Source organism: Strix aluco, chromosome 8, assembly GCF_031877795.1.
Source record: "Strix aluco isolate bStrAlu1 chromosome 8, bStrAlu1.hap1, whole genome shotgun sequence".
Taxonomy (NCBI): Eukaryota; Metazoa; Chordata; class Aves; order Strigiformes; family Strigidae; genus Strix; species Strix aluco.
Window position 1 is genome coordinate 11,806,252 of NC_133938.1, and position 16,444 is coordinate 11,822,695.

The 16,444-nt window shown below is 52.2% G+C and overlaps 1 protein-coding gene across 5 annotated transcripts in view; it reads right to left on the minus strand.

Moving 5' to 3' along the window:
- Window positions 1-16,444, minus strand: part of RNF220 (ring finger protein 220) — a 232,656-nt gene that overhangs the window by 67,630 nt on the left and 148,582 nt on the right. For all 5 annotated transcript variants that reach the window (XM_074832190.1, XM_074832193.1, XM_074832194.1 and 2 more), the window contains one exon: window positions 6,291-6,336. In XM_074832190.1, the coding sequence (XP_074688291.1) occupies window positions 6,291-6,336 (46 nt within the window). The remainder of the gene's footprint in view (window positions 1-6,290; window positions 6,337-16,444) is intronic.

Sequence of the window (16,444 nt, forward strand, 5' to 3'; positions counted from 1 at the left end):
CGTAAGCCTTGCTCACACTGCAAGGTTCGCATCCTGGTAGCTCCTGACGCCCTCCATGGACTGTGCAATTCTGCAGAGCTGGGCTGCAGCGTCTGCAAATGTTTCAGCAGTCTCATTCCAATTAGCAACAACATAGAGTTTACGTATATAAATACACAAGCCGGTTCAGCATGGATGGAGTGTGCATCATGCAGCCGGTGTGCCAGCTGCTGTGATCCCAGCCCGTCGGTCTCCAGACCTGCTCCTCCCTGCTCGGGCAGAGGAGCCACATACAGCTCCGAGGCGATGCCGGCAAGGGCACGTGTGCCAACACGCCGCCGGCTCCCGACCCACGGGCGCTCGAGGCGCAGGCCCGGGGCAGCACGAGGGGAGGGGACGGGTGTCAGGGTGCAGCTGTCGGTCCGAGGAAATGGATGGAAATTGCCAGCATGCACCGCCCCCAGCCCTAAGCGCTGCCTTTCGCCGGCAGCCGGGGCAGGTGTCAGCGCTGGGAGAGCCCAGCCAGTGCCGCTGACATTCTGCTGCCTCTCAAGGCCAGTCATTTTAGAGTATTAAAGTGCTGGACTCCTGCTTTCTGATAGCCCTGGAAAAACACAGGGAGTCTATTTTTCTTAAACAATCCATCACAGCTGCTGTCAGCAGAACAAATACCCTAACCCCGCTTTTTATGTATCTATATGGCCTTTTTTTATTTTTTTTATTTTGGCACAAAGTGTTCCCTGCTTGATGCATTCAGCTTTAACTCTGCCGTCTAAATAGGTACTTATCACTTAACATGGAGGTGATGGCTTGACATGTTTTCTGTCTCCTGCCCTCCCCTCCACGGTAGGGAAGCCGTCAAAGTGTTGCTAATAGCTATTATCACTTGGGAACTGTAACCCGAAAGCAATGAGTGATACCAGGCCTTGCTGCGATTTTCCCCCTTAACTCTGCTAGCCATTTTTTTATGTTATTGCTGGAGGATCCCTGACACAAAAATGCTACTATTAGAACTGAGTTTCCTAGAAGCTTTTGGAGGGTCCACATTTGCTCCTGGGAAAGTTAGAGGTAAAATTATCTGGTGGCTTTTAGCTGGCAGAGATAAAGGTGGGATGGAGCTGGGGATGAAAGGCTTAAATGTGAGAAGTGTGTGAACAGTGGACAGAAAGAATAGTATCAGCAGCTTCTGGCCTTCGCTGAAAGATTCCAGTGGTCTGCAAGCAGAATAAGCTTACAGAAATGTGAGCTACTGATTTATTTCTGTGCATGTTACAGTCACACCTGGGATTGTAATCGAGCTCTGGGTCCTCCTGGGCAAGACACCAGCTACATGGTGGGGAAAGGGGCCCCTTCCAGCAGAACTGCCCATCGGCGCACTGGGGATGGAGGGGGAAAGAGGTCTGGCCATGGTCTGCCAGGGTCTGCCAGCCTGTCCGGCTCCCCTCTGTGACCACATCCCTCCCTGCTCCTCCTGCTCGACGCAGTGTTTTCCCCCAGACTAATGGGAGGGCACAGCTGTTTGGCCCAAGGGGAGCAAGGGGCTTTGTTTGTTCATGGGGTAATTTGTTTTATGGAATAAAACCTGGCAGAGATTTTTTTTGGAGTGGCTCTGGTATTCATCACCCCAAACTGGCAAGGAGTGCAGCCAGCCAACACTCATCGTACGTAATTTCCCCTCCTTCGCATATCTGTGGGCTGTTCTCGTGTCCCCAGCTTGGCCACGGCTTTGCCATAATACTCAGATTTAGCTTTTTAATCTTTCCTTGTAAATCACAGTTACAGAGGGAGGGGGCACAGATACGGTGAGTGACTTCTCCAACCCCTGCAGTGAGTCAGTGACACAAGAGAAGGAGTTAAAACCCCAGGGCCCTGACACCCGTCCCCTGCTCCTACCACCAGACATGATATGGAGAAGTTAAATGATTGTGCTAGAAATTTCATCTCGAGCGAGGCAGCTGGGAAGGGCTTAATACAGACATTCTGTCAAGGTTTAAGGCTCCAAATCTTGCTTGCTTCAAAGCTCTTTTTCCTTGGAGGGCTTTAGTGGTCAAATTTCCCTCTAGACGCTGTAATTCTCTCTCAAACTGCTCGGTGAAGCTGTAAAATCACGGGGGTGGGTGGGGGAATCAAAGGGCTCTGGCACTGTGGCTCGGTTCCCAACTCTACGGGAGGTCTCGGAGCAGCGCGCTGGCTGCCTGCCTGTGGGCACCCTCCGAGGACCTGGGTGCAAACCTAAACAAACTGGCTGCAAGCATCTGCTGGGTGCGCAAGATGGATTTTGTTCCTGGCCGCTCACACCAGTGTTTGTTTGCAGCAAGAGCCAGCACATGGGCTGGAGTGTTAGCGGGAAGGGCAATTTGCAGTCATGTATTAGGAAGCAGCAGCAGAAAATGAATGCTGAACCCACTGTGAGAGCTGGGATGCTTTATGTAGCCCAGCCTCTTCCCCTTCAGTGGTCAGTACCAGCACTTTCACAGGGGATATAAGTTCACCTGTTAGGTGACAGGTAACAGGCTGCAGCTAATGCCCTGAAATTTAGGTGTTGAGATCTCTCTGAGCAGAGATGATATCCCATGTAGATGATAGCCCGTGGAGGGAGAGCTGCAAGGACCTGGGGATGCTGATTCCCAGAGTTACTGCCGACTACTCAAGGAAGAGTGGGAACAGTTGGACTTATGCTGCTCATACACCTCACCAACATGGGTTCAGTCCAACATGTGCTCCTCTCCTTCACAACCTCTTGCAAGAGGCAGCCAAGGCAAGAGGGAAAAGACAAGGGGAGAGTGTGAAGCCCAGGGGAACTGGACGCTGCTGACGGCTATGTACAGACTCCTGAGCAGCCATGAGCCTGGCTGGAGCCTGCGGTGTTGTCTGTATGCCTCTGCAAGACATCCCTGCTGCCTGGTCTGCCTGAGACACAGCCTCTGGCCATGCTGGGGAGTGCTGCAGAGAAGCTCTGGGCTCACAGAGATCTGGGGCATGGCTGGCTTGCACATACCTTCAAAAAGTGTCCTGCCGAGTTACTTTAGTGTTGGGCTTCCCCATGGTGACCCAGGATGACAGTGAAAGGTTAGTGAGCAACCACAGTGGTGAATGGGACCATGGAGCTGCAGTCTCTAGCTCAGCAAGAGCAAGGACATCCTCCATCCCTTCTCATGGGCGTGAAGCAACTGTTCCCACTGACACTGAAACTTCTGCTTGGTAAAGAATTTCTTTTTCCACCTCTCCTCTTCCTCCTGGTGTCTCACCAAGCCCAGCTTGCTGTCACTAGCTTTCCTAAGTAAGTGGCAGTCAGCGTTGGATAGAAATCTCATCCTGAGGCTCACTATGCAGGTTTGGCAGCTGCTTGTCCAAGTGGCTCATCCACACTGGCATGGCATGATCGATTGGTCTTGGTTTCTCACAGAAAGAAAAGGAGGATGCTGAATGCTGTGGAGCTATGTGGTGCTGAGTGCTGCCCTCCTCCTTAGTGCTGCCTTCTCAGAGAGGGAGTCCAGGCACCAAACAGACATGTTGGCCAGAGCCCCCCAGCTCGCAGCCCTTGCCTGCCTCTGTCAGCTCCAATAATGGAAGAATCTGATACAATAATCCTGCATTCATCACATCTCATGCTGAGTGATTGGATTTTCTTTGACATATTGCCATGAAAATTGGCCCAGTGCAGTGAGTGACAGCTCTTCAGGGGCAGGAGAGCAGCGAGTGAGGAACATGTGTTTACATCTGGGCTTTTATTGCCAGGAGGGACGATTGCTGGGGCAACTGTGGGGAAAGGATGGGAGCAGAGCCAGGAGACAGAGCACGGGGTGGGGGGGTGGGGGTGGGGGGTGGGGGTGTAGGGGGGGGGGGGGCGTTAAATCCCCTGCCCCCAACTGCACCTTGGGAAGAGCCTCAGGCCAGCACAGAAACAGTGATGATAGTGATACTCTATGCAAAGTTCCTAAATGAGTCCTAAAGCCACTGGTGACCAGAAAAGTAACATGGCTACCCTGCACCCCACCCCAGTTCCCGTGTCCCTGGGTGGAACCAGCCTGCCCCTGCCCATGCTGCCAGGGGATGCTCCTGAGGGATGGGAAGGTGAAGCCGCTTTCTCCTGCTGCTGAGCTGCTGGAGCTGCTGGCCCTTTTGCTGGCACCAGGAGAAGGACTGGCCAGGAAATATTGCGGTAGTCCCCATGGTGCACGCAACCCCTTCAACCGGTGCCCAGGGTGGGAAGTGGGACACGGCACAGGTCCCAGCTCTTCCCAGGTGGTGCCTGCCAGTCCTCCAGTGATGCCTGGGTGCCTGGGCATGGGCTGCAAGCCCACCCTGGGGGTCTGTCCTCCATCCCTCTGCTTGGGACCCCTGTTAAGGGTGGCCCAGAGGCCCAGCTTTGTCCCCAGAAGGACTTTCTCAGAGGGACTTCACATCCTGATGGGCTATTCCCATCCTGTGTTGCAAACACTCAGTGGGCACAAAGGGAAAGAGCAGCCTTTGTCTCCCCACCACCTTCCTCCTCAACCTGCCTGGTTACAAAGGGGCCTTTAATACCAAGCTCAGGTGAAGGTGATAGTGCTGTGCCTTCCCATGCCACACAGGACTTGTCTCCCAGCAAAAGCCACCTAGAAATAATGAATCCTCCTGGGCTGAGAGGCTTTCAAGCTCTCTGAGAAGGGAATGAAAGATTTCCTGATTTCACCCTCTCCCTCCCTGCTCTCCTGGCTTCTTGAAGTTAATGTTCTTAGCCCCAGACGTGACGGGCAAAGGGAAAAGATCCATGTGGTGACAGGGGACGATTGATCTCTTTTACATAGAACGACGCTCCAGTCCCAGTTTAATCCCCTCGCTCAAGGCAAATGGGATTCTTTGTCAATGGAAACTTCAAAAGCCCAGCCCTGCCGTGAGATGGACCTTCTTCTTTATCTGGTCTCTGTCAGTCACTCGCTACGTTTCCCTCCAAACAGCTAATCTGTCTTCCTAGCCGTCCTTCCCCCTCACAGGCGATGTGTTTGGGACTGTTGAGTTATCTACGCTCAGACCTGATGAGAAGGGAAACGGAAGCTTACAGAGTCCAGCTGCTTTCATTTTTGGGTGCCTTTTCCAACTCCTTTGAGACATCCCAAGGCAGCCTCATGCTCCGTGGATTATCAGTGGTGTGTGGGTTTGGGGATTGCTTTCTGCTCTGCTTGTCTTTTATGGGAGAAATAGCCAGGTCTCCACTCTCCTCCCAGTCTTCCCTGAGACAGGGCATGGGAGACAGGGATAGTCATGCAGGAGACTGGAATGCCAAAGGTATGGAGCACTATGGGGTGTCACTGCAATCTGTATTTTCCCTTGGAGGGTTTGGGAAACTGTTGGGTTGACTTGGGAGGTGTCCCTGCTGGGAACTTGGGTCAGCACAGTGGCTCCCTGGCCTCTCTTGGTGGGGCAGACAGGGTGTTGATGTGCTTGGCAAGACACCCATCCTCAAGGGGAAAACTTAGAGCTGAAATTTCAGTCTCTGTTTCTGACATCACATGCCAAAAATGACCCAAAGCTTCCAGAAGAAAAAGGGAGAGATGCCCTGCGCTTCCCTGGGAGCCAGGAACCTCTCTGGCTTGGACTGTGTCACCAGAAGTATAGGAAAGCCTGGACCACTTGCCTTTGCCCGCCTTGGGAGCACAGTGTGGTTTTCAGAGGCTGTGCAATGCCCAGCTGCCCTGCAGTGCTTCCTGCCAGCCACTTGCCTGCCCAAGCTCTGGTCCTTCCCACCGCCATTATCATATGAAGTCCAGCTAACAGTAATACTAATTAGTAATGATGCCCTTTACAGTGATGCCATGATGCTCTGTGCATTTAGTATTTTTGCATTCTGAGCCAAGGGGGTGGGAGGTGGGTCCTGGGGAGGGGGATGCAGTTGAGATGGGGTCTTTTAGTGATTTGGGCTCCTCCTCGGGTGTGCTTCGCTCCCCTGAGACAGTCCCACTCCCCTTTTCCAAAGCTGGCATATGGCTCTGGCTCCAGGAGCTCCCGTACATGATTTCCCAGGCTGAGCTCAGCCTGCGTGTGATCAGCTCTCATTAGCTGTCATTAGACACAATCTGGAGTCCCGAAGCCCGCTGGGTCCTTCAGCTCCATGGTCCCTCAGCTGCATGGGGAATGAGAGAGCCCTGTGAGGGGACTTGGCTGCTCCAGCCCAGCGGGTGAATGGGAGCAGCAGCTTCCCTCAGTGCTGGCTGGCCCCCAAAGCATGGCCATCTTCCTGGGACACACCAAGTAGCAGGCTGGGAAGGTGAGGGGATGTAAAGCGCATCCCTCAGGGGAGAGGGAAAGTGTGCTGAGTTGTGCTCACTTACCTTCGGGGTGCCCGCTGCCATGGCATCCTTCAGGATGGAGCTCTTGCTGCCAAGAGAGAAGAGAATGAGGTCAGAGTCACAAAACTGCTGTGGTGGGCAAGGGGGGAAGCGCTCTGAGAGATCTCACAAGGTCAAATAGCAAAGTACATGGCTCCCCTTCCCGGACCAAGGAAAGCCTCCTCACCCTGACTGGAGGGGCATGGAAAGGAGGACAGTGCCAACTGTTTCTCTGCTGGAATAAAATGACTCTATGAGTGGAACCCCCCAAACCCAGACACACGATGCAGAGTCAAATCCCCTCTCCCTCTCCTCGGGGGCTTGCACAGGTCTTCTCCCAGACCTGGGGAAAAGTGGGGAGCAAGTCTGTGGGAGCACAGGGAAGAAAGCCAAGGAGAGGTGAGCTGAGGTGGTGAGCCCTGGGTAGGGTCAGGCACAATAAAAAAAAAGAGGGAAGGAAGAAGAAGATTAAATCGGCATAAGAGCAAGGGAAAGAAGATCCCCTCATCTCCAGCCGCGCTGTGGAGGCAGCAGCTCTGCCGGAGGCTGGAGTGATTTGTTAATTCAGCTTGTTCCCCATTTAGCAGGGAAGGAGGTCCCCGCCACGGTGCTCCTCCTCGCCTGCCCTCACCAGCGGGAGATGCTATAGATTTAATAACACCTTCCCCCCTCCAGACAGGTTAAACTTGAAACAATTACATATCAAAGCCGACATGGCGGGGAGGCCTGCACTGTAATTTTTTGGTTATTAAAGTAATCTCTCTCATGTAAATTCTCCTGCTAACATGCTGCAAACAGCATTAGGAAATAAATTATTTCCCCATGATTCGATTTGTCAATGCAAAGCACCTGCAGCAGGCAAAAGGCTCTTGAAATATGTTGCCAAGCCCAGTGCCTGTGCTTGTAAGTGCACGCCGGTGGGGTGGCTGGCTCCCAGCTCCCCATAGCCCCGGGGAGATGATGGATGGGTGCGTGGAGGGGGGAGGTTAGCGGGGGGAGGCGGAGGTTGAGGAAGGGGGGGGAATGGAATTGTGTTTAATAACAAAATTTGTATGCAAGCCTGCATCCCAGGCTAAGGATGAGTGATCGGCAGCCAGAAAGTATTAAAAAGCCTCGCTAAACAGATGCTGACAATAGAACAAGACATATCAAATCAGATCTACTTCAGAAACATTAATATACACACGCACACATGCTCGCCCGCGCGCGCGCGCCCGGCTCCGCACACCCGCGCTCCTTTCTTCTCAATCACAGCAATATGGGAGACATCAATAAATTTTTATGAGACTTTTAGAAGATCAACATGGTACTAGATGTGACAAAAAAGCAATGTGCCTGTCATGTTCGCTTTGTCGGGGACACTTTAGCCCCAGATGCCGAGCTGCGGTGGCAGCGGGGAGAAATTGAATTTGGCTGGCTTTAATCTGCCTTGATTTGGCAGATGGCTGGGTGTTACGAAATGAGCAGGGATGGAGGAAGGTGTTTTCTCCTGAGGCTATGGCTCTGCTCTTCTCCCAGTGCCACCACCCTCGCCCCCCACCCCAAAATGGGGGGAAACATGCAGTTATCCATCACCATCAGGCCACCCCAAATGCTGCAGCTCTGCTCCTGGAGCGAGCAGCTGCGGTTCCCGGGGACCACCGATGGAGGGCTGAGGCATCGCCTCCCTCACAGCTCCCCTTTCCTGAGGGGATGCACTGCTGGATGCTTGCTGGGGGTGCAGGATGCCCCCCATGCTCTGTTCCTCAGCTCTGCCCCCCCTGCTCTCAGGAGGTGGCACAGAGCAGAGTCACTCCCCACTGCCCCCTGAGATGCAGCCCTGGGACCACCTCCAGCCTGTGCCCAAACGCGTGTGAGGGGAAAGATTTCCGCCTCCTCGCCATCTCCAACCCCACCTTGAATTTCTCAATCGCCCTAAGTGTGAAACAACTTTTTTTTCCTTTTATAATCTAAACACCAGGTTAAAAAAAACAACTCATTTCCTCTCTTTTCTTGTTAAAGGTGTTTAAAATTATTCCTTTTTGAGGGAAAGAGGAAGAATCTCATTAATTCCTCCCAGAAATAGTGTTAGCGCCAGGAAACTGCAGTTTTCAGAACAAGAGTCTGTCTGATCAGCTGAAAGGCCAAGCCTCTGCTGTTGGGACTGATGAAGAGGGGACTGATTTAGATAACTTGGCAGAGTTTATTTTATTCTTAATTCGGAGGATTATTAAGAACCAGCCCCGCCTTGCAGTTTAGCCCCACTCTATTGCTAATAAAAATTTGCAATTTGTTTTTATTTATTTCCAGAGATGGGTCAGGAATGGGCTCAAGGCCTGGTCGTCCAAGTCCCAAGACCCTGCAATTTAAGAGTGCTTTCCTCCATCTCACTAAACAACCCCGCAGATTACAGTGGCTGCAGCCCCCCGCGCCTCTTAAGGATGCTGGCAGTGGGCTGAGAATCGAAAGGCCATCAGCAAAGAGAAACCTTCCCCTCCATAAACACTGCAGACAAATTAAAAATGGTAAAAGGGAAATCAAGACCTTTAAAGTTCAAACACTTTTCGGTGCCTTTTAAAGTTTTTTCGCTCTAGGCCCTTGCAGAGAGCACAATCTTTGGAGACCTTGGGATTCTCTTTAATCACCCAGCCAGGCTGCAGTGGTCTGAAATGATTACACATTTACATAGTAATAACCCCAACACTCCCCACATTATTTCATGGCTAGCATATTTCCACTCGGCGAGTGATCCATGTGTTTTAAATTATAACCTGTACATAGGAAATTAGTTACTAAGTACGATATTCACGGGCTCGTCTGACACTTCTAATTAAGGTGATTTACACAGAATTATCCTACGAAATAAAAAAATGGTGTTTTGCTAGCTAATAAAATATAATTACTACCCGCTTTTATAAGTTACAGTTAGTTTTAATCTATTTGGGGAATTGTTTATCTAGTTCATTACAGCAAAACAACTTCTTTCCCTTTTAGGCAACCCCCTCAAAGTACCAAAGAAGACAAAAAATGCCGTGGAAAGACCCAGTGATTTGGGCAGCCTCCTTCTCTCTCTCCTGACAGCTTTGCATTTCCAAGTGATATGAGGCTGCTTCCGTGCAGGTTCCCTTTCTTGGGGCTGAGACCCCAGTTCTGCTCCTGCTTTCATGCATCCCCACGTGTTTGGGTGCCCTACACCTCTGTGGGGACAAATAAGGTCCCTCCTCTGGTGCTGCTGGAGGGCTCTGCCCAGCTCTGCAGCTGCATCACCCATAAACGTTAATGGGAGCTGCGCGGCCAGGTCCCCATGTGCCCTGGGGTGCTTACTGGGGACCCCATCGCTCCTCTATATTAGGGCACATCAGCTTTAAGAGGAACATGTACTCTCAGCAAGGCCCTCCATGATGAAAGCAAGACTCAGACTACACCACAGGCAGGCAGACGTCTTTTAACGCTAGGCAGGGATTTGGTTAGGAGCATCTCCAGATGCAACTGGAAACCCCCTGGCATCTCCCTGAGCAAGCCCCAAGGGGCCATTCAGACCCGGTGCTTCAGTCGTGATGTCCCAGAGGGCAGCTCAGCACGCCAAATATGTGCCCTCCTTACCCACAGTCCTGGGTTTCTCTACCCCTGCCATGGTTCCTATTACATACAATGAATGACCTTCAAGTTGTGGGTTTTTTTGTTATGGTCCTGCCTTTGGGAGTCTGCTTGCCATAGGAAGAAAAAAACCCAATATGCAAGGAGTGGTCCCTCATCATCCCCATGAATGGAATCTGCTGCTTCCCACACAGAAAACCCAGGGCACGAGCTGAAGGTTAAGTGATCTGGTTGTGTTTTATCATGAGCAAGGTGGTACTTGTCCTTTTCCTTTAAGTCTTCGCTCTTGCAAGCTATTGTAGGAATTTCAACTTTCCTCCAAAAGAAGTGAAAAGTTTTCTGGGTACCCAAGTCAGGAGACAAGCTCCCCGTGGGAAATGGCTCAGCTCCCAGGCAGAGGACCACAACCCAGGGTGTGCTCTTGGTGCCCAGAGCCCACCACACGCAGGCAGGGCTCTCACTGACCCCGCAGCGCAGGCAGAAGCCTGGTGCCAGGCGGCTGCCCTAGGGAAGCAGGGGCAGGAGCCTTCCTCCTCTATGCTCACCTCAGCACACACACTGACTGTGCCAGCACTGTGGCATCACCGCAGTATCACAGAGCAAGGGTTGGAAAGCTCTACTGCAATTATAGCTACAGCTTGAGTGAGGAGACAGAGACATATGCTCGGAGGGGAAATCTGAGCACAGAGCAGTGATGGGACTTGCCTGAAGTCTCTGTGCTTCAGCTCACCAGAGTCATTTGGGCTCCCCAAGAAACGAGATTTTTGCAGAGCCCCCACCCAGGACAAGGCAGAGCTTATGATGAGCATCCATCAAGGAAGGGCTGAGCTTAGTACCTGGCATGGCACCCACCCCCTGGCAGCACTCCCCACACATAACTAATAACAACTGCAAGAGAAGAAGTTCCTTGAGCTGGGGCAGCTACAGTTGTTTGTGCTCAACCCTTAACGATGCTGCAGCCAGAAGAAGTTTAAAGAGGTGGTAAGAGGGCTGCTACCATGCAGCTGGTGTCTTCTAGCTCTGCAACCCTTCTACAGAACAACTCTCAGCAGCTCTTTGGATTTGACGGGCACAAGCCACAGCACGTGCAGCTCCCAGATGAGATCCTGCAAAGCTGAAAGGTTTCTACAAACTGCAGCTAACTGATGTATTTCTTAAAAAAAAAAAAAAATCCAGTGGAAACAATTTATTTTTAGCTGGAACACGCGGCCCTGGGATGGGAGCCCCGGCAGAGCTGTGAGGACAGCAACGCCAGCCATAAATAAGCAGTTGCTGGGTAGAGAAAGAATTGGATTTTTGTGAATGCCAGTCTAGATAAGTGGAAGTGTCACTTGAAGCCTAAATAAGGAAATGGGAGTTTGATTATTATTTTTTTTTTAAACTACATGAGGCCAAATCCTCACCTAGCTGCAGGTGACAGCCCTCTGCACAGCCAGGTATGATCTGTGACATCAGGGGAAACACACTGGGATTTTTAACCTACCATGGCTCCTCTAGCGGCACCTGCTCCAAGTGCTGCTTAGAAGATCTCCTGCATTCCATGGTGGGGAAAGGGGCCAAGTGATTGTAAATATTGCCAAGGATGCTGGAGTCCGGACTAGAAATGCTCTGCACCTACAGTCCCAGACGTGCTTCCCAAACGCTCCCCCAGTAAGTATTTGTGAGAGGTCAGTGCTCAACATGGTCAGCTGTGGCAAACCTGACCCCACAGGGCAGTCTTCCCCAAAGAGATGAAGCTGCAACAGAAATGCAGCAGGATCATAAACCACTGTGGCATGACCTGAACATGCTAAAATCCCCTATTTTCTCTGTCCCATTTGCACCCCAGCTCTTTCTCCCCTGCTGGGTTTTTCTTTATCAACCCTTGTACGCCATGCCCCTGCTGGGAGCCTCCACTCAGAGTGGGCGACAGGTTTCTGGGTGAGGATGTGATGGTCTGTGTATGCAGGGCAAAGCAGAAGGCTGGGGTGGGAGGGTTGTTTCATTTCTCTCCCACTATTTGAAAAGGAGGTGGCTGGAAAAATAAAGAGAAAAGTCGGAGGGAAAGGTCATGCATTAGATTGATCTGGGGGGCTCTTTGCTACTGCGGCTATAATGACTGTTTAATTATTCCCAGCTCACGTGGCAGTTCAGAAGAGGCTCTGCAGAAGGCATGCATTGCTTCAGGGCAAATAACTGACCGAAGATTTATTTCTCACCCTTGGGTTTCCATGCATCCCTTCCTAGGCTTCCTGCTGCCTTCCGAGGTCCCAAACCCCAGCCTGCAAACCCGTGTCCTGGAGTCAGGGCATGTGGGTACCGTGGGTCCCAAGGCACTTCAAGGAGCATTCATGGCACTTTCAGGGCACTGCATGAGTGAGGGGATACATGACCCGCAAATTTTCTCACTCGCTGTGCTACCCTGGAATCCCTGCCATGGGAGGAGAGGAATGGGGCATCTCTAAGCAGCACAGCCAGCTACATGGCTTGTGCTCTCTCCGCTGGAGAAGCCGCTGATGAAGGGTCCAGGCTGCTGTCATTGCCACCCTCTGAGTGCACAGGAGGAAGCTGGAGGGTCTCTCTTCCCTTTCTGTCCATGATTAATCTGCCACAGCGAGGGGCAGGGACACAAATCAGAAGGGGGATGAAAGAGGATAAATCCACGGTATCAGCAGCACCACATTTGCTAGATAATAAACAGACTCCTCTCCTCATAAATTTCCTTCCATTCCCCCATGGTTCCCTACCACTGACACGGGCAGACATGGAGCTGGGCTGATCCTGGCCTTTCTGGTTTTCTGGCTGGTGGGGAGGGCTGTGGCTCTGCTGAGGAAGCCTGGGACCCTCCACCCAGGCTGGCATCCTTCACGCCCTGCACACACTGGGGTGTAGTGGGGGCTGCAGGGCGACACAGCAAAGCCCCATTCAAGCTCATTGGCTTTAGACAGTGCATGGGACTCCTGAGCTGACTGCGATGAGGTGATCCATACCAGCATGTGAAGGGGGTGGGAGAAGCACTAGAGACAGCAAGTACTCTTTAATTTACTTGATATTTCCACTGTCCATCTCAGTCCTCCCCAGGTGTGGCTTGTTCTCTCTCCATGCCCCGGCACAGCACCGTGTCCCCACTCCTCATTTTGGCAGCAGCCAGCTCACCCACTTTTCCACATCCCACATGGGGACGTGACCCTGTTAGCTGGCTCGTGGTGGCAGGTGGCCCTGCGCCCTGCCTGGGTATCACTGAGAAGCTGACACTTCCAGGCAGGTTTCTCCAGTGATGAAGTGTGTTTAATTTAAATCTGACAGGAGTCACACTGCCAGAGAAAGCTTCAGGTGATGCCATTTCCCACTCACTTGGAGATGCGTCCGTGCCTGAATCTGCACACCCATGACCCCAGAGCTGAGGTCCCACGCTGAACACCTCTGCCGTGGGGTGGCATGGGATGCCCTGCTGCTGCCATGGGGCAGGACCTGCTCCCCAGGGGCCTCAGGGCAGCGCAGGATGAGAATGACCCCTGTGTCCCTACAGCTCCCAGGCACCGGCCTGTCCCAGCAGCCTGATTTTGCTGGGGAACACTGGTTGCAGGACGAACCGGGGATGCTTCACGTGCTGCGGGAAGTGGCTATTTGGGTACCGGGTGCTTGGTGCCACGGTCGGGTCTCTCCCTGGAGCAGCTGGGCATTGCGTGGAGGCTCACGCGTGCCTGGACTCACACATGGAGAGAGGATCGGGGAGACATCACAGGTAATGAACTGCTCAGTTGACCACCTTGGGGGGGTGCCAGAGCCCTCCGGGAAAGCCCCCGGGAGCCCCGGGCTGGCCAGCTGCCTTCCCTGTGGCTCGGGGAGAGCGTGCTGCAGGGGAGGTACCCAGTCCTGCCTCCAAAACACTGACAGGCACTTAATAGTACCTGTCCCCACCATCTCCCTGGCCTGGATTTATGCCTTGAGGGGTCACCTCTGGCGAGACTCTAATAACACGACTTTATTAGCTTTCTTGTTCCTTCTTTAAGATACAGTAGCAAGGGGGGAGGAGGGCAGCAGCACCTCGGGAAGGAGCGGGGGGCGTACAGATAGGAAGCAGCTGCCCTCGCGATTCCCCTTCTTGGTGACAAGGGGGAGAGGGAGAAAAATGATGCTCCCTCGAAATTTATCATGCACCCAATTACAATGTTAATTGGCAAGTCCCAGAAATCAATTAATTCGCAAATTTTTTTCAATTAAAAATTAAGATAAATCATAAAACGTTATTAAGCAAAGGCCAAACTCCGTGAACTTTTTTTTTTTTGTAGGCATCTGGGGTTTTTTTAATTTAAATAAAAAAAAGAGCTGTGTTGCCAAAGCCCGATGCCCTTGAGTGCCTTTGCTGAAGCGCAGGGGGCTGTCATCAGCAGGACTGGGCTGAAGACAGATAAAAAAATATCGACCAGTCGGACACACTGCTTCTGCTTTATTGATCAGGCGGGAATTTAACTTGCTGTGCATATCCACCGTGTCAGCAAGGGCCACGGGCGAAATTAAAAGTACTTGGCTTGGAGATGTCGCCTTGATACCGGGGGGTTGGGGGGGGTGGGGGGGTGGGGAGAGAGGAAGGGAGGGGGAAGAAGAGGGGGAGAAAGGGAAGAAAGGAAAAGAAGAAGAAGGTGGAAAAAGAAGAGAGTGAAAAAGAACGAGAAGGAAGACAGAGAGAAGTTGAGGAGCAGGAGATTGCAATGCCTGCTTTTCCCTGGTTGCGATCTCACTTGTTGGCCAGGACTTCTTGCCCTCTCTGGAGCGCTCACAGGTGTCTACGGCATACAGGGAAGGGAATCAGCATGTATTTCAATGGAGCTTTGGAAAAAAACCCTTCTCACTCAAAAACATCTCTAATCTTATGCGTTCAGAGGCTGGGGGACCTGCAGTGTTCGCTGCACAAGAAGTCTGGGGAAGTACCTGGCTGTCAGGTTGAAGTCCCTAGGCATAAATCGAGGAGACCTGAGGCGAGAGCCGTGACCCTGATGTGACACATGACAACAGAGCTAATTCGGGTTTTACACACTCTATTTATCCTGCTGGGTCTGGCAGCGTGGCCACTCGCCCTTCGCAGAGCAGCCGCCCACATTGGCCTCAGGAAGGTGTCCTCCAAGGGCTCTTTGGGACAACACAGCACTCAGCAGATCCCGCTGAAATGAAGCAAACCCTTGCCTGGGGCAGTGCAAGGAGCAGTTGTATTTAAACACAGCGTTCCCTGAGGAAGAGAGTGGTATGAGCCATATCTCATAACTTGCTCTGGGTCTGTATCCTGACCAGAAGTAACAGAGAAAAGCCCTGTCATTTGGGCATGCAGGGACCACAGGGACAGTGTGCTTCTCTCCTCGTCCATCAGCAGGAGTCTCTGGTGCAGACTCTGTGGGGTTAGCATGGGATGACTTTAATCAGAGAAACCATGAAACACTGGGAAAACAACCTGTGAAAGGATGTGAAATCCAGGATGCATCTCCAGATTCCTGGAGACATCCTTCAAGGACAGTGACCCTGCCTGGAGTGACCAGGCCATCTGCCAAGGTTCCACAGCCTTCATGTTTTAGCTATATTGCCAGCTTCCTCCTTATTCCTTATCCCACCGGGCCTGGAGCTGCCTCTGTCCCCAGAGGAGAGCCACTGCTGTGCCTCTCTGCATAAAGAAACCTTGAGGTGAAGCCCCCTCCAGCAGGGTGAGGATGCTCAGTGCAGTGCCAGGAACTGAGGCAGCACTTTCTGCTTCTCCCTGGATGTCAAGGGAGGGAGGATTAACAACAGTGAGAGGAAAAGAGCACATGTGCAAACGAGGGAGAGGAAGCTTCAGAGGGACACTGAAGGAAGATTTAAGCCTGGGCAGAGGTGCACTGAGAGCTGCTACAGGAGCTGGAGCACCACAGTCCCAAGCGTGGCTCTTTTCCTCTGACATGAATCAAAGCTGGCTCCAAGAGGCAGCTAAATCCCCCTTCTGGGCACTTCACCTGCTTTGAAGCTTGCCTTCCCACTGCATCTTGCTCTGCCCTCCTATGTCTGACACTATTTGGTTCCCTCTTTGCGACAGCATCTTTGAGTTCACCAGAAAACAGCCTGCAGCACTTTCCATTTGCACCAAGGTGAGAGACCCCAGTGCCCTCTGTGTTCCAGGAAATGCTTCGTAATCAGAGAATCAGAAGAGAAATTATTCTTGGACACATCAGAAAGTTCATTAGGGGGAATCAGTAGCTCCTGAGATGCTGGGTGCACAGGGATGTGTCTCCACTCTCCTAGTGCAGTGGCAAGGAGCAATGAGAGCTGCTAGCCCAGTCTGGGAACAGCGTGGGCATGGGCTTTAAAACACAAATATGCTCACATTAAGTATTCAATGAGGAGGAAAGAAAGGAGAGAAAGGAGAGAAAGGAAAGGAAGGAAGGAAGAAAGGAAGGAAGGGAGGGAGGGAGGGAAAGATGGATGAAGAAGGGGAGAGTTTGCACAGCCATGGGACACCGTGAGAACAGCATCCCCCCCACTCACCCACCCAAGCACATCCATCCCAGTGGCACCCCACCGAGCACCCCAGATGGCTGTTACACCTCTATGCCCAACCCTGGGATGCCACAGCACAGGCA